At 41.0% G+C, this 22,539-nt stretch overlaps 2 protein-coding genes and 1 non-coding gene across 3 annotated transcripts in view; 1 reads left to right on the top strand and 2 right to left on the bottom strand.

The window, feature by feature from the left end:
• Window positions 1–238: 238 nt before the first annotated feature.
• IFT56 (intraflagellar transport 56) overlaps window positions 239–22,539 on the top strand; it is a 70,584-nt gene continuing 48,283 nt past the window's right edge. Inside the window, exons 1-5 of the mRNA XM_053554008.1 lie at window positions 239–333; window positions 804–941; window positions 5,108–5,200; window positions 8,479–8,593; window positions 11,023–11,072. Of these exons, the coding sequence (XP_053409983.1) occupies window positions 331–333; window positions 804–941; window positions 5,108–5,200; window positions 8,479–8,593; window positions 11,023–11,072 (399 nt within the window). The 5' untranslated portion in view covers window positions 239–330. The remainder of the gene's footprint in view (window positions 334–803; window positions 942–5,107; window positions 5,201–8,478; window positions 8,594–11,022; window positions 11,073–22,539) is intronic.
• On the bottom strand, window positions 12,950–14,627 carry LOC128560411 (serine/threonine-protein phosphatase 2A regulatory subunit B'' subunit gamma-like). Its single transcript, XM_053554009.1, is given in 1 exon segment — window positions 12,950–14,627. A coding segment is annotated over 1 exon segment (1,290 nt). The 5' UTR covers window positions 14,350–14,627; the 3' UTR covers window positions 12,950–13,059.
• LOC128560587 (small nucleolar RNA SNORD22) lies at window positions 20,467–20,592 on the bottom strand. The gene has a single exon (XR_008373071.1). It is a non-coding gene; the product is annotated as a small nucleolar RNA SNORD22 (small nucleolar RNA).

Below are 22,539 nucleotides of genomic sequence, written 5' to 3' on the forward strand. Positions count from 1 at the left end.
TTAAGCCCAGGAGTTGGAGGTTGCTGTGAGCTGTGGGATGCCACGGCACTCTTCCGAGGGCCATAAAGTGAGACTCTGTCTCTACAAAAAAAAAAAAAAAAAGAACGAAGACCTTCGCTCTAAAGAGGAACGTCCACTCTTCCGTGGCGGAAGCGGAACGGAACCGAGAAGCGGAAGGCGCGGGTTCTCCGACGAGCCCTTCTGCAGGAAGGACCAGCCGCCCGGCGGGGTTGCCGTGGAGACGGAGAGCGCTGCGTTGATGCACCGACGCGCTGAGGCCCGGCCTTTGCTGTCTGTCTGTGGAAGGGGCGTAAAGGACCAACAGCCAAGATGGTTAGTAGCTCTGGGGAACTTTGAATAGATCCTGGCACTGGCGATTGGAGCTTCCTAGCACACGTCTGGGGAAAGTCTAGGTGTGTCAGCAGAGGGCGTTTCTCCCGCCCTCCCCGCGTTCCCGCAGGAGATAGGGATGCAGCTGTAAATACGTCGATGGTTTTTCCCCTCCTGCTTCTTTGGTTTTTCTCATCTGAGCTGAGTGTGCGGTAGAAAGTAGAGCGAGGGGAGGCTGAGATTAAAAAAGCTGTGCGTGAGCATCTCCTGTTGAATCGGAGTAGCTATTTGGTTCAGCTCAATTACAGAGTGATGACCCTTTTAGTAAAATGTCTTACTGAAAGAGTTTGAATAGGCTTCCCTGGGGTTCACTGTTAAGGATTTGACTGGTAAATCGTAGAGCTGTCGCTCTCAGTTTAAAAATTGATATTGAGAATTGGAGGATACAGCTGTCTTTGTTGTTTCTTTCACAGATGCTTTCAAGGGCCAAACCTGCTGTAGGCGGGGACATACAGCACACTGACAAAAGAAAGAAGAAAGGTAGGAAGATTCCAAAGCTGGAGGAGCTACTTTCACAACGAGATTTCACTGGAGCCATTACCCTATTGGAGGTAATGTCCAAAGAAGTTTACTTTACAGAAGGTGACTACAGAGTATAGATGAATGCTTAGGTGAATGCTTGTTGCTATGCTTTTGGAACAGGTGGGTGCATTCTGGGGCTTCTTCATAGATATCCCTATAAATCTAGTCAGATACAGATTCCAGATGAGCTTAAAAAAAAAAAAACACCTTTTTTTCTTTCTTTCTTTTTTTTTTTGAGACAGAGTCTCAAGCTGTCACCCTGCGGTAGAGTGCCATGGTGTTATAGCTCACAGCAACCTCAAACTCTTGGGCTTAGGTGATTCTCTTGCCTCAGCCTCCCAAGTAGCTGGGACTACAGGTGCCCTCCACAATGCTATTTTTTGGTTGTAGTTGTCATTGTTGTTAGGCAGGCCATGGCTGGATTCAAATCCGCCAGCTCCTGTGTATGTCACTGTCGCCCTAGCAGCTGAGCTACAGGCGCCGAGCCTTTTTTTTTTTTTTTTTGCAGTTTTTGGCCGGGGCTGGATTTGAATCCACCACCTCCGGTATATGGGGCTGGTGCCCTACTCCTTTGAGCCATAGGCGCCGGCCCCCATTTTCTTTTGGAGACAGAGTCACCCTCAGTAGAATGCCATGGCGTCACAGCTCACAGCAACCTCAAACTCTTGTGATTCTCTTGCCCCAGTCTCCTAAGTAGCTGAGACTACAGGCCCCACCATAACGCCTGGCTATTTTTCTTGTTGTTGTTGTTGTTGCTGTTAAAGTTGTCATTGTTGTTTAGCAGGCCCAGGCTGGGTCTGCCAGTCTCGGTGTATGTGACCAGCACCCTACCTACTGAGCTACGGGTGCTGCCCTAAAACCCCTTATTTCTTGAGGGGTACTTTTGATTGTCTATAGTACTACTAATAGTGAATACAACCCCAAAATATGGAGGGTCAGACTGCGCCCGTAGCTCAGTGAGTTGTGCGCCTGCCACATACACCGAGGCTGGTGGGTTGGAACCCTCCCGGGCCTGCTAAACAACAATGACAACTGTAACTGAAAAAAAAAATAGCTGGGCATTGTGGCCGGCGCCTGTAGTCCCAGCTGCTCAGGAGGCTAAGGCAAGAGAATCGCTTAAGCCCAAGAGTTTGAGGTTGCTGTGAGCTGTGCCTTGCCACTCTACCGAGGGCAACATAGTGAGACTCTGTCTGCAAAAATAAAAAAATAAATAAAATGAAGGGTCAGTTCAGTTAGTTTATCCCAACCCCTGACTGGTTTATGACTTCCTATTATTTATTCCTCTTATGATTTATCCCTATTCCAATTTAGGTCTGCAGTAGTGCTCAGGGATCTGCATTTTAGGCAAATGGTTTAAGTGCTTCCAATGTAAATGGTCCAAAGATACTGCATTCTGAGAAATTGCTTTGTAGAAAGCACATGTTATAGAAGGGCAAAGGGGTACACCAAAGAATGAAGAGTTTGGATAGCATGATCTAATTGTGTTGTGCCACAGTCATTTCTCCAAAATGCTCCTCTATCCATATTATTCTGAGTCTATCGATAATACTGTAATTGTTTTAATTAGCTTTACATATACTTTTTAGTTTTCCATGTATGATCCTATGTTTCTTACTAATGCTCTGGTAAACACATTATTTAGCTTTTTTGGTGTCATTTTTACGGGGAGGGATTTGACTTGGAAGGGCCTCTGGCTCTGGAAATCAGTGGATTGAGTGCTTCTGTATATTTTTTTTTTTTTGCAGTTTTTGGCCAGGGCTGGGTTTGAACCCGCCACCTCTGGCATATGGGGCGAGCCAGCGCCCTACTCCATTGAGCCACAGGCGCCGCCCTATATCTATTTTTTGTCAGTCTCTTTTTTCCTCTCTTTAAGGCAATGACCACATTTTCCTTATTGCTTAATCCCAGGCAGGCAGCCTTTAGATTGTTAGGAAGGCTCTGCTTTATGTTTATATTCTTAGGTAGCTAGTTAGATTACCATGGGTGGCGCCTGTGGGTCAGTGAGTAGAGCGCTGGCCCCATATGCTGAGGGTGGCGGGTTCAAACCCAGCCCCGGCCAAACTGCAACCAAAAAATAGCTGGGCATTGTGGCGGGCGCCTGTAGTCCCAGCTGCTCAGGAGGCTGAGGCATGAGAATCGCGTAAGCCCAAGAGATACAGGTTGCTGTGAGTCCTGTGACGTCACTCTACCAAGGGCGGTAAAGTGAGACTCTGTCTCTACAAAAAAAAAAAAAAATAGAGTACCACGCTATCAGAGAATGGGAACTTCCTAGGGGTGGTGTGGTGTGAGAAAATCTTGTGAGCTCTCCTGTGGCTCCAGGGAATTCCTGGGGCAAATTCAGGGAGACTTCAAATAAGAATTTCTCTGTACTTGGGCGGCGCCTGTGGCTCAGTAGGTAAGGCGCCGGCCCCATGTACCGAGGGTGGCGGGTTCAAACCCGGCCTTGGCTGAACTGCAACCAAAAAATAGCCGGGCATTGTGGCGGGCGCCTGTAGTCCCAGCTACTCGGGAGGCTGAGGCAAGAGAATCGCTTGAGCCCAGGAGTTGGAGGTTGCTGTGAGCTGTGTGAGGCCACGGCACCCTACCAAGGGCCATAAAGTGAGACTCTGTCTCTACAAAAAAAAAAAAAAAAAGAATTTCTCTGTACTTAAGCCTTTATACTCTAATTCACTGCATTTGGTGAGAGGAGGATTTCTAATGTTATGGAGTTAACTAAAGGATTAGATTTGTTTTTGTTTTTGAGACAGAATTTCACTATGTCACCCTCGGTAGGGTGCTGTGGTGTCCCAGCTCACAGCAACCTCAAACTCTTGGGTTCAAGCGATTCTCTTGCCTCAGCCTCCCAAGTAGCTGGGACTACAGGTGCCCACCACAACACCCCCCTGTTTTTTGTTGCAGTTGTCATCATTGTTTTAGCTGGACCGGGCTGGGTTCAAACTTACCACCCTCAGTGTATGTGGCTAGTGCCATAACCACTGTGCTACAGGCACCAAGCCAGGATTAGATTCTTATTCCAGAAAAGAAAGTATCACAGGGATGTCTTTATCTTGTAATGACTAGAGTACCTAAAGTTCTGTAGTGATGCTTTGTATTTATTGGCTAACTATTTGATTTATTACCCCATAGAGTGAAAACAATCTCATCTTTTACCATGATAATTCAAAATTAATGAGAAGATAATTCTTTCAAGGTCTCAGTCCTTCATAGTAGGACTGAGAAACTCATAAATGCTTATTCATAGTGGATGTAAATAAGGCCAGGTTTATGAACATCCTTAACTCTTTTAGTTCTGGGAAGTTAGCCTATATAAGAGTAATAGAAAAATGTAATGGTTTGTCCTAAGTGAAAAGCTACACCCTAATAATAAATATATGTGTCTTAATGGGACCTGATTTAAGTGTGAGGTCGAATGCAGTAGAGTATGCAGGTTGAAAACCTGGGCTTTAGGGCGGCGCCTGTGGCTCAGTTGGTGGGGCGCTGGCCCCATATACTGAGGGTGGCGGGTTCAAACCCGGCCCTGGCCAAACTGCAACCAAAAAATAGCTGGGTGTTGTGGCAGGCGCCTGTAGTCCCAGCTACTCGGGAGGCTGAGGCAAGAGAATCACTTAAGCCCACGAGTTGGAGGTTGCTGTGAGCTGTGTGAGGCCACGGCACTCTACCAAGGACCATAAAGTGAGACTCTGTCTCTACAAAAAAAAAAAAAAAAAAGAAAAGAAAACATGGGCTTTAAAGTCAGGTATTACTTCATGTCCCTATTACCACCTTTGAGTTCATTATTCAACCTTTCTGACCTTTGATTATTTGGCTTTAAATATTTTACATGATTCTTATATTCCTTACATATCATCCAGATTTCTTAGATAACTCAAATAATTCCTTGAGAAAGATAAGAAAAACAAGCATGACATGTTTGAAAATATATATTTTGTGACAATTAGAAGATAATTGTACTAAGTCCTACAGGTAAATGTTTAATTAAATTGTGTATTATCTTTTTCATATTCTTAGATTGCCTATTGTTCACCAAGTACTTAAGATAGCATTTTTTTTTTTAACAGTCACAAACCGATGGGTAGGGGTCAAGGACATGTAAAAACAAACCATCCCTGACCTCCCTGCCCCCATTGGTATTTAAACAGAGAGTTTACTATTGAAAGCTTTTAATTTTTTTTCCCCATGAATTTTCAACCTGAAGTTCAAACGTCATGTTGGGGAGCAAGAAGAGGATACTAATTTGTGGATTGGATACTGTGCTTTTCACCTAGGTGACTACAAGAGAGCTCTGGAGGTTAGTAAAAAGAAAAAAATTTTAACACATCAGTATTTAAAATGTTATTAAACTTTGTATTATGATAATACATGCTCATGGTAAATTTCAAACAATGCAGAAGGAAACTAAAAAGAAAAAAGTCACACTGTTGCCCTACCCCAGTTCTACTTGTTTGTTAATGGAGGCCACTGGCACTTTTTTGTTGTGTTGCATCAGAAATCTTCTGTTTATGTTCTAGTACAGTCATTCCCCCTCATCTGAGGTATCGCTTTCAGTTTCAGTTACCTTTCTCTGGTTTCTAACCATGGTCCTATTGGTAAGGACAATGCAATAGGATTTTTTTTTTTTTTTTTTATTGTTGGGCATTCATTGAGGGTACAATAAGCCAGGTTACACTGATTGTAATTGTTAGGTAAAGTCCCTCTTGCACAATAAGATTTTTTTTGAGAGAGAGGAAGAGGATGAGAAAGAGCATATTTGTGTAACTTTTACTACAGCATAGTGTTATCATTTTTCTATTTTAATTTATAAATTAACCTTTTCATATGTATGTACATATAGTAAAAAAACAGTATATATGGGGTTCAGTACTATTCATGGTTTCAGATATCCAACTGGGGTTCTTAGAATGTATTCATTATGGGTGAATACTATGTATGTATCTTTTTCTTTTTTAATAGAGACAGTGTCTCACATCATCTTCCAGGCTAGAGTACAGTGGCACAAACACAGCTCATAGCAACCTTGAACTCCTGGGCTCAAGCAATTCTTCTGCCTCAACATCCTGAGTAGCTGGGACTACAGGTGCTCACCACCATACCTGGCTAATTTTTCTTATTTTTTATAGATATAAGGTCTCACTGTTTTGCCTAGGCTGGACTCAAACTCTTGGCCTCAAGTAATCTTTCCACCTTGGCCTCCCAAAGTGCTGGGATTAGAGACATGAACCACTGTACCCAGCCTCTTTCTTTAAATTTATTTTTTTATTTTTGAAGAGACAAAGTCTTGCTCTGTCACTCAAGCTGGAGTACAGTGGCATGATCACAGCTCATTGTAACCTTGAACTTCTAGACTCTGATCCTCTGACCTCAGCATTCCAAGTAGCTAGGACTGCAGGCTCAGGCCATCTTCCTTGGCAAATTTTTAAAATTTTTTTAGTGATGGGGCCCTGCTATGTTTCCTGAGCAAGTCTTGAATTCCTAAGCTCAAGTAATCCTCTGGCCTCAGCCTCTTAAAGTGTTGAGATTATAGGCATGAGTCACCACACCCAGTGTGTATCTTGTTTACTTTTTACTTTTACATGTATACTATGAGATTCTATAACATATTGGCATTAGGAATTCTTTTCTTTTTTTTTTTGAGACACTGTCTTACTATGTCACCCTCAGTAGAGTACCATGGCATCACAGCTCACAGCAACCTCAAATTCCTGGGCTTAAGTGATTCTCTTGCCCCAGCTTCCCAAGTAGCTGGGACTACAGTGCCCAGCTATTTTTTTGTTGTAGTTGTCATTGTTGCCATCTGGCCCAGGCTGGCCTCGAACCTGCCAGCCTCAGTGTACATGGCCAGGCCATAACCACTGTGCTACAGGCACCAAGCCGGCATTAGTATTTCTTAAGTATATTTTCAGAAGAGAAAAAATAAGTCATCTTGATAAAAAGTTTCATGAATCTTTTCTCGAAAGACTTTTATCTTTTGGGGTTAACTTTAGATGCAAGAAAGATTGTATTATCTTTATATTTTTGCAAGCATAATTGTTTTGCAAATTGTTTTTCTTGGCCATTGTAAATTCTTCCCATCTGCAATGATTAATGAATTTGATTATGGATCTAAATAAAATTATAGATGCCTTATGTCAAGAGATTTCTAACTCATAAATGAAATTGCTTAAACATTTCCCACATATTCTTACTCCCAAATTTAATCTAAGGGAATTTGAAAACTTGCATAACTAAAATGAAAATATTCAGGGACAGATAATGAGAAGGTGAGATGAAGAATAAAAGGAACAAAGTTGGTGAAGGAAAAAGGAAGATGTGAATAGGACAGAATAGAGGCTGGTAGTATTTGTGAAAGGTATAAGAGGAAAGAAAGAATAACCAGATGTAGTAAGAAAAAGAAACAAAGCCATATGGGAAAGACTTATAAAAAGTAAGAGTATATAGAAAACGGAGTTAACAAAATGAATCTCAGAAAATATCCATGGCAGGAAAAAAAATACTTTAAAATAATATAAAGCCCAATAAAGCTAGAAAGCTTTTAGAATAAAATGAAATTTGTAGTATGTTAAGATTTAAGATTTTAAGTCAGATTTTAAGTCAATTCAACCTATGAATTTCTTTTTTTGTTCTTCAGTTTTTGGCTGGGGCTGGATTTGGACCTGCCACCTCCAGCATATGGGGCCAGCGCTCTACTTCTTTGAGCCACAGGTGCCGCCTTTTTTTTTTTAGTGAGACTGAGTCTTACTCTGTCACCTCAAGCTAGAGTACAGGGTCAGCCTTAGTTCACAGCAACCTTAAACTCCTGGATTGAAGTGATCCTCCTGCCTTAGCCTCCCAAGTAGCTGGTGCCCACCAACAATGCCCGGATAATTTTTTTCTATTTTTAGTAGAGATAGCCTCTTGCTCAGGCTGGTCTTGAACTCCTGAGATCAAGGGGTCCTACTGCCTTGGTCTCCCAGAGTGCTAGGATTACAGGCATGAGTCACCTGTCCTGGCCCAAACCTATGTATTTCTTAAAAGGTATCTTTTGTATGTCTTTTTTAAGTTAGCAAAAATAAAATATTTCAATTACTTTCCTCCCTATTTACACTGATATGGGTTGCAGGGAGAAACAAATGTGAGGTTATATGGACAGCATATGTACAGCAGCCCTGCAGGGAATATTTAACCTTTCTAAGTAGAGAATGGTTGAGGAGTCCTTCAATGTGAAATGTCTCAATCTTACTAAAAACTCATATTCTTTTTTTTTTTTTTTTTTTAGAGAGTCTTACTTTGTTGCCCTTGGTAGCATGCCGTGGCTTCACAGCTCACAGCAACCTCCAGCTCTTGGGCTTAGGCGATTCTCTTGTCTCAGCCTCCTAAGTAGATGGGATTATAGGCGCCCGCCACAATGCCCTGCTTTTTGCTGCAGTTTGGCCAGGGCCAGGTTCGAACCTGCCACCCTCCATATGTGGGGCTGGCATACTAGTCACTGAGCCACAGGTGCAGCCCTAAAAACTCATATACTAACATAGAATAATGGTCCACAGGTTGCTTTACCGCCAAAATGAGATCACTTCTTAATATATATTTCAGGAATATGAAAATGCAACAAAAGAGGAAAATTGTAATCCTGAAGTCTGGGTGAACTTAGCTTGTACCTACTTCTTTCTTGGGATGTATAAACAAGCCGAAGCAGCTGGATTTAAAGGTAAAATGGACTCTCTTCATACGCGCATCTGAGATTCTTCACTCGTAGTAAGAGTCATTTTGGAAATTTAAAATGTATTCCTTTTTCTTTTTATTTATTTATTTTTTTTTAGAGACAGAGTCTCACTTTGTCACCCTCGGTAGAGTGTCGTGGTATCACAGCTCAAAGCAACCTCCAGCTCTTGGGCTTAGGCAATTCTCTTGCCTCAGCCTCCTGAGTAGCTGGGACTACAGGTGCCCGCCACACCGCCTGGCTATTTTTTATTGCAGTTTGTCTGGGGCCAGGTTTGAACCCGCCACCCTCGGTACATGGGGCATCCTACTCGCTGAGCCACAGGCACCACCCAAAATAGATTTACTCTTAAAAGAATATTGTTTTTGAGCAACTTTATGTTGCCAAGCATATTGGGGTATGCCTATGATTCCCAGCTACCTGAGAGGCTGAGGCAGGATGATCAGTTGAGCCAAAGAGTTTGAGGTTATTGTGCTGTATGATCATGCCTGTGAATAGCCACTACACTCTCCCTGGGCCACATAGCAAGACCAGGACTCTTAAAAGGAAAGAGAGTGAGAGAACTAATCCTGCTCTCACCCCTAAACTACAGCTAAAAAGCAGAAGAATGAGAAGAAAAAGAGCAGGCAAGGTATCTTTCTTAAGCTCCACCACAGTAGGATACTCACACTATTGGTAGTACTTAGGTATAGTTATTCAAGCTTTTATGGTTGTGAATGTTATAGTTACTTTTCCTGTTTCTAAGTGAGAAGCCCCATAATTTCAGCTTAAAGAATCCAGACATCTTCCCTTTTGCTCTTGTACTTGTCATGACTGTCATCTCAGGAGAATTATACTTAAATTTGCCAATAAGAGTAGGTTAAAAGGGAAACATGAGGCCGGGCATGGTGGCTTATACCTGTAATCCTAGCACTCTGGGAGGCTGACGTGGGTGGATTGCCTGACCTCACCAGTTGGAGACCAGCCTGAGCCAGAGCGAGACATCGTCTCTAAAATGGGGCATTGTGGCGGGCGCCTGTTAGTCCCAGCTACTTGGGTGGCTGAGGCAAGAGAATCGCTTAAGCCCAAGAGTTTGAGGTTGCTGTGAACTGTGACACCACTGTACTCTACTGAGGGCGACAAAGTGAGACTCTGTCTCCCAAAAAAAAAGGGGGGGAAACATGGGCAAAAAGGTAAAGGATAATTAGAATATGAGTAAGTTAAATACAAGGAAATGCAAAGAACAGAATGTTAGGAAATTTTCAGGGAAGAATGTATTACAGGTAGAATTAATGCATATTCCAGATCAGATTAATGGCAGATATGAAACTTGAAACCCATCTTGATTTATACCCAAATTGTTTCATATGTACTAGTATTGTTTTTCCTAATTTAGCTATAAGATCCTTTAAGTTTCTTAACTTTATTTCATATTTCTACACTTTTATCTGTGCTTAGAATAATATGACATATATTAATAAAAAGTGATCAAGATAGCTAACACTATTTCTGTATTTTTTTCTTTTTTATACATTAAAGTGTGACATATTTCTATAAAAGAGATGTAGAATTGGGAGTCTAGAATTGGAAAATGTTCAAAGAGTGCAAAGAAGATTTGGTGCTTGAATGCTGTTAACCTTTAGCGTGGCTACTTGTTTCAGTGTGGCACATTATCATGCTAGAAAATCTATGGAATAGAAACTGGGATACTGTAAGGAACATATGGCAGCATAATTTTGGAGAAGGAGATTTCTGAAGAAATTCACAAAGGACGCTAGGAAAAACATCTGAATGGGAATAGATTAATACACATATTGAGATGACCATAACTACTACTAGTATGTGGTTCATTATAAGAACAATATAGAGATGGGTTTCTACTATAACTGTTTGTGTGGAGTGTTGTGCTGTGGGTCACAATAACTGAATCAGATAGAACAAGTAGTGAGGAAGAACAGAGTCTCAGAGCGAGAACAAGTGGCGAGGAGGAGCAGAGTCTCAGAGCGAGAGCAAGTGGCGAGGAGGAGCAGAGTCTCGGAGCGAGAGCAAGTGGCGAGGAGGAGCAGAGTCTCGGAGCGAGAGCAAGTGGCGAGGAGGAGCAGAGTCTCGGAGCGAGAGCAAGTGGCGAGGAGGAGCAGAGTCTCGGAGCGAGAGCAAGTGGCGAGGAGGAGCAGAGTCTCGGAGCGAGAGCAAGTGGCGAGGAGGAGCAGAGTCTCAGAGCGAGAGCAAGTGGCGAGGAGGAGCAGAGTCTCAGAACACTTCTCTTGTGGTTGACAGTGTTGTTGCTTCTGCAGGTTGAGACCAGATAGCAGAGACATAGTAGGATCCGACAAGTAAAGATCTGGGAAGGTCATCTAGGTCTCATTTCACTCCTGTAAGAGACTAAGTGTCATAGACTATTGAGTTCTTTATTAAGCACTTTGGATTTTTTTTTTCAGCTTCTAAAAGCCGGCTCCAAAACCGCCTGCTCTTCCACTTGGCTCACAAGGTATTTCTGTTCTCATTTTACATTTTCTGTTTTAATTATATTTTTGTCTTCCTTGTTTTTACCAACACTAGTAAAAGATAATCAAGTAGAAATTCTCGTTAATGGTAGTACTGGAACAAGTAGAATATAAGTATGAATTTTATAGGATTCTCTCCCTTGTCAATGTTTTTCACTCTCATAATTTATTCAGAGATGTTAGATGTTAGTTCTCCTTATTAAGCAGTGGTCATTTAAGGTTAGTTCGTGTCAGCCATCCTGTTGTCTCTTTAGAAAAGACCCAGAGACATCTTGTCCTGACTCCTGGAAACAAATACACATTAAACAGAATTATATTATGGCAATAATTTTGATGACCATCAAATGATTTTTTAAAAAATAATTTTTCAAATTATAAAAGTTACATGTGTTGGGTGGCGCCTGCGGCTCAGTCAGTAAGGCACCGGCCCCATATACCGAGGGTGGCGGGTTCAAACCCGGCCCCGGCCAAACTGCAACCAAAAAATAGCCGGGCGTTGTGGCGGGCGCCTGTAGTCCCAGCTACTCGGGAGGCTGAGGCAGGAGAATCGCTTAAGCCCAGGAGTTGGAGGTTGCTGTGAGCTGTGTGAGGCCACGGCACTCTACCGAGGCCAGAAAGTGAGACTCTGTCTCTACAAAAATAAATAAATAAATAAATAAAAGTTACATGTGTTTATTCTTTTATTCTATCAAGGAAAGAAAATACACATAAGGAAAAAAAGGAAACATCTATCATATTCAAAGATAAGTTACCTTTTAACCTTTTGGTATTATATCTCCCTTAGGATAATTATTTTTATATACATATTTATCTTTTGGGGGTTTTGTTTTGCAGAATAGGACTCATGCTGAATATGTATTTCTGTTTTGTTTTGTTTTTTTCTTTTTTTTGAGACAGAGTCTCACTCACTCACCCTAGGATTGAATGCTATGGCATAATTCCTCACAGCAACCTCAAATTCTTTTTTTTTTTTTTATTAAATCATAGCTGTGTACAATAATGCAATCATGGGGTACAATGTGCTCATTCCATCAACCTCAAATTCTTGAGCTCAAAGAGATCCTCTTGGCTCAGTGCCTGTGGCTCAAGCGTCTAGGGCGCCAGGCACATACACCGGAGCTGGCTGGTTAGAATCCAGCCCGGAGCCTGTGGCTCAGTGAGCAGGGTGCCGGCCCCATATACTGAGGGTGGCGGGTTCAAACCCAGCCCCAGCCAAACTGCAACAAAAAAATAGCCGGGTGTTGTGGCGGGCGCCTGTAGTCCCAGCTACTCAGGAGGCTGAGGCGGGAGAATCACCTAAGCCCAGGAGTTGGAGGTTGCTGTGAGCTGTGTGACGCCACGGCACTCTACGGAGGGCAATAAAGTGAAACGCTGTCTCTACCAAAAAAAAAAGAATCCAGCTCGGGACTGCCAAACAACGATGACAACTATAACCAAAAAATAGCCAGGCGTTATGGCGGGCACCTGTAGTCCCAGCTACTTGGGAGGCTGAGGCAAGAGAATCACTTAAGCCCAAGAGTTTGAGGTTGCTGTGAGCTGTGACGCCACAGCTACCAAGGGTGACAGCTTGAGACTCTGTCTCAAAAAAAAAAGAAAAAAGAGAGATCCTTTTGCCTCAGCCTTCCAAGTAGCTGGGACTACAGGTGCCTGCCACAACACTTGGCTATTTTTAGAGATGGGGGGTCACTCTTGCTTGAATCAATCTTTCTTTCTTCCTTTTCTTTTCTTTTCTTCCTTCCCTCTTTCCTTCCTTCATCTCTCCTTTCTCTCTTTTTCTTTTCTTTTCTCCTCCCTCCCTCCCCTCCTCAGATCCTTTATTTTCGTTCGTTCTTTCCTTTTCTTTTCTTTTTTTTTTTTTTTCTCTAGACATAGGAAGTATTTTATTTAGACCATTTTTAAGGATTCTGCTTCAAAGGTTTTGTAAGCAGCATCCAAGCATATCATAATGAAGACAGTCTAGTCTTTCAGAGATCATGTATCGTCAAGGTCTCCAGAGTTTTCACTGTCATTTGCAACAAGAGCTTCCCTGTTTTCATAAGTCCAGAAGCCATTTAGATCAATTAGAATGGTGGTGACTGTGTCTCCTTGATTACTGTTGATTAAATCCTGAAGAGAGATTTTCAAAGGATCCTTAGGTTTTACCATGTCAAAGATTTCATCCTTCACATCTTGAAATGAAACAGGATCTTGTCCATGGATTTTCATTAGTTCTTGTATGGCCTGTATTTAGTGAAAATAAATCCTAAAGAAATAATTAAGGGAAAAGACATTCAGATAGCCTTTGTTCTCAATATCAAGTAGTTTGAAAATATATTGCAGAGCTGCAGGTTCCTTTCTGTTTTCTAATGCAAGAACAAAGTCCAGGTAAGTCTTATAGTCCATTTCTCCATCATAAGTGAGACACTCCTGGAAAACACGGTCTAAGAAAACATTGGTCATGGTTGCTGTTCCGTAGCGGGAGAGCTCTTCTTTACTGAGCATGCCATTGTGATCCTTATCAAGATTCAAATACTGCCCATAAACCCTTAGGGCAGACGGAGCAGAAAACCAATTTGTTTCTTGACTTTCCTTGGACAGTTCTTCATCCCTTAGCTCCAATAAATCATCTAGGAAGCTGCATGCTAAAATATCTTGAATTTTTATCTTCCCTGTTCTTAGAGGGTCTAAAAAGAAGAAGAACTTCCTAACTGCCGTACACACATAAAAGGAGTAAAAGGATTTTTCCAGCCCATCTAATTGTGGCAAAGTAGGGATAAGTTCCAATATGTAGTTTTCTAAATCAGATTCTCGAAGGTACCCTTGCCCGGCAACATCATATAAACTGAGTCCTATTCTTGTTTGATGAAGCCAAACTTTTCTCATAACATAATTAAAGAACTGCATGATGGAAATTCTTCCATATGAATCTGTATGAAGGAGTTTAGCAAAGACTTTTGCTGTGAAAAATTGCTTGCACTTTGGTCCAGCCTTTTCACCAACCTTCAAAAAATTTTCATAATTGATCATTGCTTCCTCTCCAATCATAGGTGGTGTCTGATGTTTGTCCAGCAAAAACCATAAGTTCTGTAATTCTTCATTATCTAATAGTTCTCTGCTTTTCCTTTGTAGGAAGACAGCTCTGGATTCTTCTCTTAATTTCTGTAGTAAGACTTCATCTTCAGCTGGCAGCCTATAATAAAACCGGGGAATGGTCTTATAGAATTCATTTGTGCTTTTTCTACCACCTTTCCATTCTGAATAGTATTTGGTAAATAAATCCATTTCTTCATCTTTTAATTCTTGTTCACTTTTTTTTTCATGGTTCTGTTTTTCTCCGGGCACTTTCAGGAGCTCTGAGTGCGGGTATTAAAGAGGAAAGACAGATTTAACCAAATTAGTTAACAAGCGAGTATGAAGGAGAGGGGAAGAGACCAAAAGAAAATGGTCTGTGAAATCTAAAATGGATTAGGAAGGAAACAAAAAGTGTGTCAGCAAAAAGGCGGCAGAATCAATGAATTATAAATCCTGGTGGGGTCGAAGACTTGTTGGAGCCGGGGTTCTCAAATATTCCTCATAAATTTACATTAAGACCATGGAAGTCTGTGACTAAGGCTAAGCGTTTCGTTCCCGTAGATTCTTTCTCCTTTTCTTTTTTTTTTTTTGAGACAGGTTCTCACTCTGTTGCCCAGGCTAGGGTGTAGTGGCATCATCATAGCTTACTGTAACCTTAGACTCCTGGGGTTAAGCAATCATCCTGCCTCAACCTCCCAAGTAGTTACAACCCTGGCTAATTTTTCTATTTTTTTTTTCTTTTTTTTAATTTTCATTAAATCATAGCTGTGTACATTAATATGATCATGGAAATGATGTCTTGCTTTTCGCCAGGCTAGTCTTGAACTCCTGGCCTCAAGCAGTCCTCCTGCCTCAGCCTCCCAAAGTGCTAGAAAAATAGGAATGAACCTCTACACATAGCCAAAACCATGATTTTTAAAATAGTTTCATAACATTTCATCGTATGTGACATACATGCTATAATTTATTTACTATTTCCTAGTTATTTGTACTTTGGATTATTTCTAAGTTCTTTTTTTTTTTTTAGACAGTCTCACTTTGTCACCTTTGATAGAGTGCTGTGGCATCACAGCTCACAGCAATCTCCAACTCCTGGGCTTAAGCAATTCTCTTGCCTCAGCCTTCTGAGTAGCTGGGACTACAGGCACCCACCACATGCCCAGCTATTTTTTTGTTGTTGTTACAGGCCAGGGCCAGGTTCAAACCCGCCACCCTCAGTATATGGGGCCAGCACCCTACTCACTGAGCCACAGGCACCGCCCTGTTTCTAAATTTTAATTTTATTTATTTATTTATTTATTTATTTATTTATTTATTTTTGTAGAGATAGAGTCTCACTTTATGGCCCTCAGTAGAGTGCCGTGGCCTCACACAGCTCACAGCAACCTCCAACTCCTGGGCTTAAGCGACTCTCTTGCCTCAGCCCCCTGAGTAGCCGGGACTACAGGCGCCCGCCACAACACCCGGCTATTTCTTGGTTGCAGTTTGGTGGGGGCTGGGTCTGAACCTGCCACCCTCGGTATATGGGGCGGGCGCCCCCTAAGTTTTAATTTTAAAAATGTCCTTTTGAACATACTGGACTTACTAAGTTATTGAGTATGAACAACTTTAAAGCTTTTGACTGATATTAGCCATCTTTCTCCTCTCCAGGCCTGCTGTCGGCCTGGTCTCCTCTCTCAGTTCTCTCTCTCTCTCTCTTTTTTTTGAGGCAGAGTCTCAAGCTGTCACTCTGGGTAGAGTTCTATGGCATCACAGCTCACAGCAACCTCAAGCTCTTGCGCTTAAGCGATTCTCTTGCCTCAGCCTCCCAAGTAGCTGGGACTACAGGTGCCCACTACAACACCTGGCTATTTTTTGGTTGTAGTTGTCCTTGTTGTTTGGCAGGCCCAGGCTAGATTCAAACCTGCCAGCTCTGGTGTATGTGGCTGGTGTCCTAGCCGCTTGAGCTACAGGTGCTGGGCCTCTCTATTTTTGTTTGAGACAGAGTCTCACTATGTCGCCCTCACAGCAACCTCAAACTCTTGGGCTCAAGCTATTCTCTTGCCTCAGCCTCCCAAGTAGCTGGGACTACAGGCACCCGCCACAACGCCTAGCTATTTTTTGGTTGCAGTTGTTTAGCGGGCCTGGGCTGGTCTTGAACCCGCTAACCTTGAACCTGCCAGCCTTGGTGTATGTGGCAGGTGCCCTACTCACTGAGCTCTGGGTGCCGGGCCATTTTTACAGTTTTAGGTATTATGTTCCATTCTTTAATCAATTTTGGATTGATTTTTATATGGTGAGAGATATAGGCCTCTCTTTATGATAAAAGTTTCATTTTTCCGTATATAGCAATCCAGTTTTCCAGCAACATTTACTGAAAAGAGTGTCCTTTCTCCAGTGTATGTTATTGTTTCTTGGTCAAAAAATCAGTTTGCTGTAAGAATGTGACTATTTCTGGGTTCTATCTTTTAAAGATTTTTCTTTCTTTCTTTTTTTTTGCGACAGAGCCTCAAGCTGTCACCCTGTTGCAAGTGCTGTGGTGTCACAGCTCACAGTAACCTCAGACTCTGGGGCTTAAGCTTCTCTTGCCTCAGCCTCCCAAGTAGCTGGGACTACAAGCACCTACCACAATGTCCAGCTATTTTTGGTTGTAGTTGTCATTGTTGTTTGGCAGGGTCAGGCTGGATTTGAACCTGTCAGCTCCAGTATATGTGGCTGACACTCTAGCTGCTGAGCTACAGGAACCGAGCCTAGTTCTGGGTTCTTTCTTCTGTTCCATTGATGAATGTATCTATCCTATAATATAAATTGAAGCCAGGTTATGTGATGCCCCAGCTTTGGTCCTTTTGCTCAAAATTGCTTTGGCTATTCAGGCTCTTTTTTTGGTTTCATATGAACTTTAAAATTATTTTTTCTAACTCTGAAAAATAATATTGGTATTTTGATAGGGATTGCATTGAACCTGTAGATTGTTTTGGGCAGTCTGATCATTTTAACGATATTCTTCAGATTCATGGGATGTTTTTGTTTGTGTAATTACAATTTCTTTCATCAGTAGTTTATAGTTTTCCTTGTAGAGATCTTTCACCTCCATGATCAAATATATGGTATTCCTAAGTATTTTCTGTTGTAGAGGTTGTAGATGGGATTGCTTTCTGGATTTGGTTCCTGACTAGATGGTTGTTGATGTATAGAAATACTACTGATTTTTGTATATTGCTTTTGAATCCCAAAACAGTGTGGCACCTATGGCTCAAAGGGGTAGGGTGCCAGCCCCATATGCCAAAGATGGCGGGTTCAAACCCAGCCCCAGCCAAAAACTGAATCCCAAAACAAATTCATTTATCAAAACTTAGGTTTTTTTTGGTGGACTCTCTAAGGTTTTCTATATATAAGATTATATGATCAGTGGACAGGGATAATTTAACTTCCTCTTTTCTAATTTGGATGCCTTTTTTTTTCTCTCTCTTGCCTGATTACCAGGTGAGGACTTCCAGTACTGTGTTAAGTAAGTGTGTGAAAATGGGCATCTTTGTATTGTTCCACCTCTCAGACGAAGTGCTCTCAACTTTTCTCTGTTAAATAGGATGTTGACTGTGGGTTTCTTATATATGGCCTTTATTTTTATTTTGGCATATGCCTTCTATGCCTAGTTTGTTAAGAATTTTTATCATGAAGTGATGCTGAATTTTATCAAATACTTTTTCTGTATCTATTGAGGTAATCGTATGACCTTTTGTCCTTAATTCTGTTTATGTAATCACATTTATTGATTTGTGTATGTTGACCCATTGTTATGTCCCTGGTATAAAACCCACTTGGTGGTGTATTATCTTTTTGATGTGCTATTGGATTGTATCCTTGTCTGGTTATTGTATCAGGGTGATACTGGCCTCATAGAATAAGTTGGGGAGAATTCCTTCCTTAATTTTTTGGAACAATTTCAGGAGGATTGGTATTAGATTTTCTTTGTATGTTTGGTAGAATTCAGCTGTAAATCCATCAGTTCCTGGGCTTTTTTTGGGGGGGAGCAGTTATTGCTAATTCAATCTCACTGTTTATTAACTGTTCGAAAGTCTTCCTTGTTCAATCTTAGAAAACCTGCAGGAATTTCCTCTAAATTTTCTGGTTCATGAGCTTGTAGCTGTTCATGATACTCTCTAATGATCTTTTGTATGTCTGTGGTATCAGTTGTACTGTTTGCTTTTTCATTTATGATTCTGTTTATTTGCATCTTTTCTCTCTATTCTTGGTTAGTCTACCTAGTGGTTTGTCAATTTTGCTTAACTTTCAAAGAACCAACTTTAGTTTTGTTCATCCTTTGTATTGTGTTTTTGGTCTTTATTTCATTTAGTTCTTCTCTGATGTTTGTTATTTGTTTTCTTCTGCTAACTTTGAGTTTAGTTTGTTCTTTTTCTTTCTAATTCCTTGAGATGTGACATTAGGTCATTAATTTGTAATCTTTCTACTTTTTTGATGTAGGCATTTAATGATACAAGTAGTTACACTACTTTTTCTGTATCACACAGGTTATGGTATGTTGTGTTTCCATTTTCATTCATCAATTTTTTTAAAGTTTCCATTTTAATTTCTTTATTAGTCAGGAGCGTGTTGTTTAACTTCTGTGTATTTGTATAGTTTCTGAAGTTCCTCTTTGTATTGATGTTTAGCTTTATTCTACTATGATCTGAGAATATACTTGTTATGACTTGAATTTTTAAAAATTTATGAGGACTAGGAGCTGGACTCGGTGGCTCACTCCTATAATCCTAGCATTCTGGGAGGCTGAGGTGGGTGGATTGCCTAAGCTCAGGAGTTCAAGACCAGCCTGAAAAAGAGTGAGACCCCCATCTCTAAAAATAGCCAGATGTTGTGGCAGGCACCTATAGTCCCAGCTACTGGGGAGGCTGAGGCAAGAGGATCATTTAAGCCCAAGAGTTTGAGGTTGCTGTGAGCTATGACACCATGGCACTCTACTGGCAACAATAAAGTGAGACTCTGTCTCAAAAAAAAAAAAAAATTGTAAGGACTAATTTTGTGGCCTATTATGTGGTCTGTCTTGGACAATGTTCCGTGTGCTGTTGAAAAGAATGTATAATATATTCTGTAGTTGTCGGGTGCTGTGTTCTCTAAATCCATTCAGTCTAGTCCAATTTAAGTCTAATGTTTCTTTGTTGATTTTCTTTCTTGATATGCCTAGCGCTATGAATAAGGTGCTGAAGTCTCCCACTATTATTGCATTACTGTCTGTCTTTTTAAGTCCAGTAATATTTGTTTTGAAAATCTGAGTGCTCTGAGTTTGGGTGTATATCTATTTAGCATTGTTATAGTCTCTCTCTTTTTTTTTTTTTTTTTGTAGAGACAGTACCCGTACTGCCCTCGGGTAGAGTGCCGTGGCGTCACACGGCTCACAGCAACCTCTAACTCTTGGGCTTACGCGATTCTCTTGCCTCAGCCTCCCGAGCAGCTGGGACTACAGGCGCCTGCCACAACGCCCGGCTATTTTTTTGTTGCAGTTGCCGGGGCTGGGTTTGAACCCGCCACCCTCGGCATATGGGGCCGCCGCCCTACTCACTGAGCCACAGGCGCTGCCCTGTTATAGTCTCTTGATGAATTGATCTTTTTCTTGTTGTATGATGGACTACTTTGTTTTTTTTTACTGTTTTTGATTCAAAGTCTGTTTTATCTGATATAAGTATAGCTACCCTTGCTCAATGTTGGTTTCCATTTGCATGGAATATATTTTTTTATCCCTTTACTTTCAGTCAATATGTGTCTTTATGAGTAAGGTGAGTTTCTTGTAAGCAGCTTATAGTTTTTTTTTTTTTTTTTTTGAAGTTCAAAAAAAGCAACTTTATTATGTAATAGACTATAACTATTGTATACTAGCTCAAAAAGCTAGGTTGCACAATAAAATACTTAGAGAATTCCATTTCTGATGGTCTCTTAAGTTATCCACTTGAAAAATGAGGATCTATAAACGTAGGAATGGAGATTTATTCCTGCGTATCACATGTAATCCATACTCAGGGGTGGAAATGAATGTTGAAATGTATTACAACTAGGTTCCAGAAGGTAAATCAGAGGCATGAAGACACTCAAATGTATAGCAGTCCATAGTTGGTCTCTCAGGAGGAATATTGTTAGATCAGTCTGTTGCCCAATTAAAGCTGTAGTGAGGGAGTCTGGTGTTGATGACTTGCAATTGTCTTACTGCTGGCTTATGTCAAAAGCCAGTGCTTGTTTAGCATTTATATGCACCTTGTTCTTTCCTCAGACCTAGAAAATATGAACAAATGTTTCAACAATGATGATTCTTCCTATGTCCTTGCACAGAAATTCTTAATGATCCCTCAGACAGTTCCTTCTGGAACAAACTTTCTTCCTCTCCCCCAGCTAGCCCCAGTGGGTTCACCTTTACAGGCTCTGGAGCTAAGACAGGAAGTAAGACATGTGAACGTTTCTTCATTGGGAAGCTTATAGTTTTTTTTTTATCCACTCTGCTAGATGATGACAAATGCATTTCATTATTTATTTAGATGTTTAAGCTTTAACACTAAGTTTTTACATGCTGGTGAACACTGACAAATTGTTTCTTCCACAGAACTATTAACTACACACTCCCAGACAGTATAAATATATGGTTGAATAACATTATACACATCACCATTTTATCCATTACATAATAAAACACATTATCAAGTATTCAAATACTACATTACACAGCTTAAAAGGCATATATAAAATATTAGATGTCTGCTCAATTCATTAGCAGAAACTCACTTTTTTTGCAAGAGGTTGGGGAGAGAAGAAAAAATCACACTTCAAACAAAGTTAAGTTAGTAAACAACTTCTGATAATTGTGGGTAAAAATTATAAGAATTTCAGAAATTTTATGATTAAGAATTGTTTTAGCTACAATTAACAAAGCATCTCTACCTTTTAAAAAAAAAGAACAAAAAAATTTTGATACATATGGAAATTTTATACTTAAATTGTGGTAGCTTCTTTTTTTTTTTTTTTTTGTAGAGACAGAGTCTTACTTTATGGCCCTCGGGTAGAGTGCCGTGGCGTCACACAGCTCACAGCAACCTCCAACTCTTGGGCCTACGCGATTCTCTTGCCTCAGCCTCCCGAGCAGCTGGGACCACAGGTGCCCGCCACAACGCCCAGCTATTTTTTTGTTGCAGTTTGGTCGGGGCTGGTTTGAACCTGCCACCCTCGGCATATGGGGCCGGCGCCCTACTCACTGAGCCATAACATTAACCAAAGCAATAGCAATGGAACAAAAAATAGCTGGGTGTTGTGGCAGGCACCTTTAGTCCCAGCTGCTTGGGAGGCTGAGGCAAAAGAATTGCTTAAGCCCAGGAGTTGGAGGTTGCTGTGAGCTGTGTTGATGCCATGGCACTCTACTGAGGGTGATAAAGTGAGACACTCTCTCTACAAAAAAATATATATATATATTTACTAAATTAAAGAGCATATTTCTACATGTTCTGCACAAGACAAAGGCAACATTTTGCTAAAAATATTTAATAGCCCTCTCCAATTCATTTTCCAGGCCCTTCTTGTTAAGTTGCACCTCAGAGTGCAAACATTAAATAACTGTAAGGCTTTTTTGTTTGAAGACGGTAAAGACATGTGCTTCTGTACAATGTAGATTTTCAAAATTGAGGGGTTTTTGTTGTTGTGTTTTTTGTTTTTGGCCGGAACTAGGTTTGAACCCCCCACCTCCAGCATATGGGGCCAGCGCCCTACTCCTTTGAGCCTCAGGTGCCACTCTGGAGGGTTTGTGTGTGTGTGTGGTTTTTGGCTGGGGCTAGGCTTGAACCCACCACCTCTGGCATATGGGACCGGTGCCCTACTCCTTGAGCCACAGGCGCTGCCCGAGGGTTTTTTTTTAATAGCAGCACAAAATGAGATTTATAAAAAGAGATTAAATAATCACTCTAAGACTTGGTAAAAATCCAAAAGGAAAAAAAATCAATGTTAAGCAAACCTGATGTATACTAGTATAAATGTAAGAGATGTAAATGTAATGTGAACCAGCAAATAACTATATGGGCCTTCATTGAATGTATGAAATGACTGGAAAAATAACATAAGGTCTAGAGGGTTCTTACTTCCTGGGATTTTAGTTCTGTATGATACTAAAAATATACAGGTATTGTGCTGAGTATTTTGGCACCTAACCTCGCTAACTTTCTTATATATTGGTAAGATTCTGGCATGGGAATAGATTTACATAAGACATAACTCAATAATACCATATGATTTCAGGAAAGGTCAATTGGTTAAATGATAAGCACATTTAAATGCTGAACAGCAAGAATCTTTTGCTAAGTGTCCAAAAGGTTCCAAGTGTGGCCACCTCATATGGTTAACCTCACAGTATCTATTTGTTTGTATCTATCTATCTAT

This window comes from Nycticebus coucang, chromosome 11 (assembly GCF_027406575.1).
Source record: "Nycticebus coucang isolate mNycCou1 chromosome 11, mNycCou1.pri, whole genome shotgun sequence".
NCBI classification, from domain to species: domain Eukaryota; kingdom Metazoa; phylum Chordata; class Mammalia; order Primates; family Lorisidae; genus Nycticebus; species Nycticebus coucang.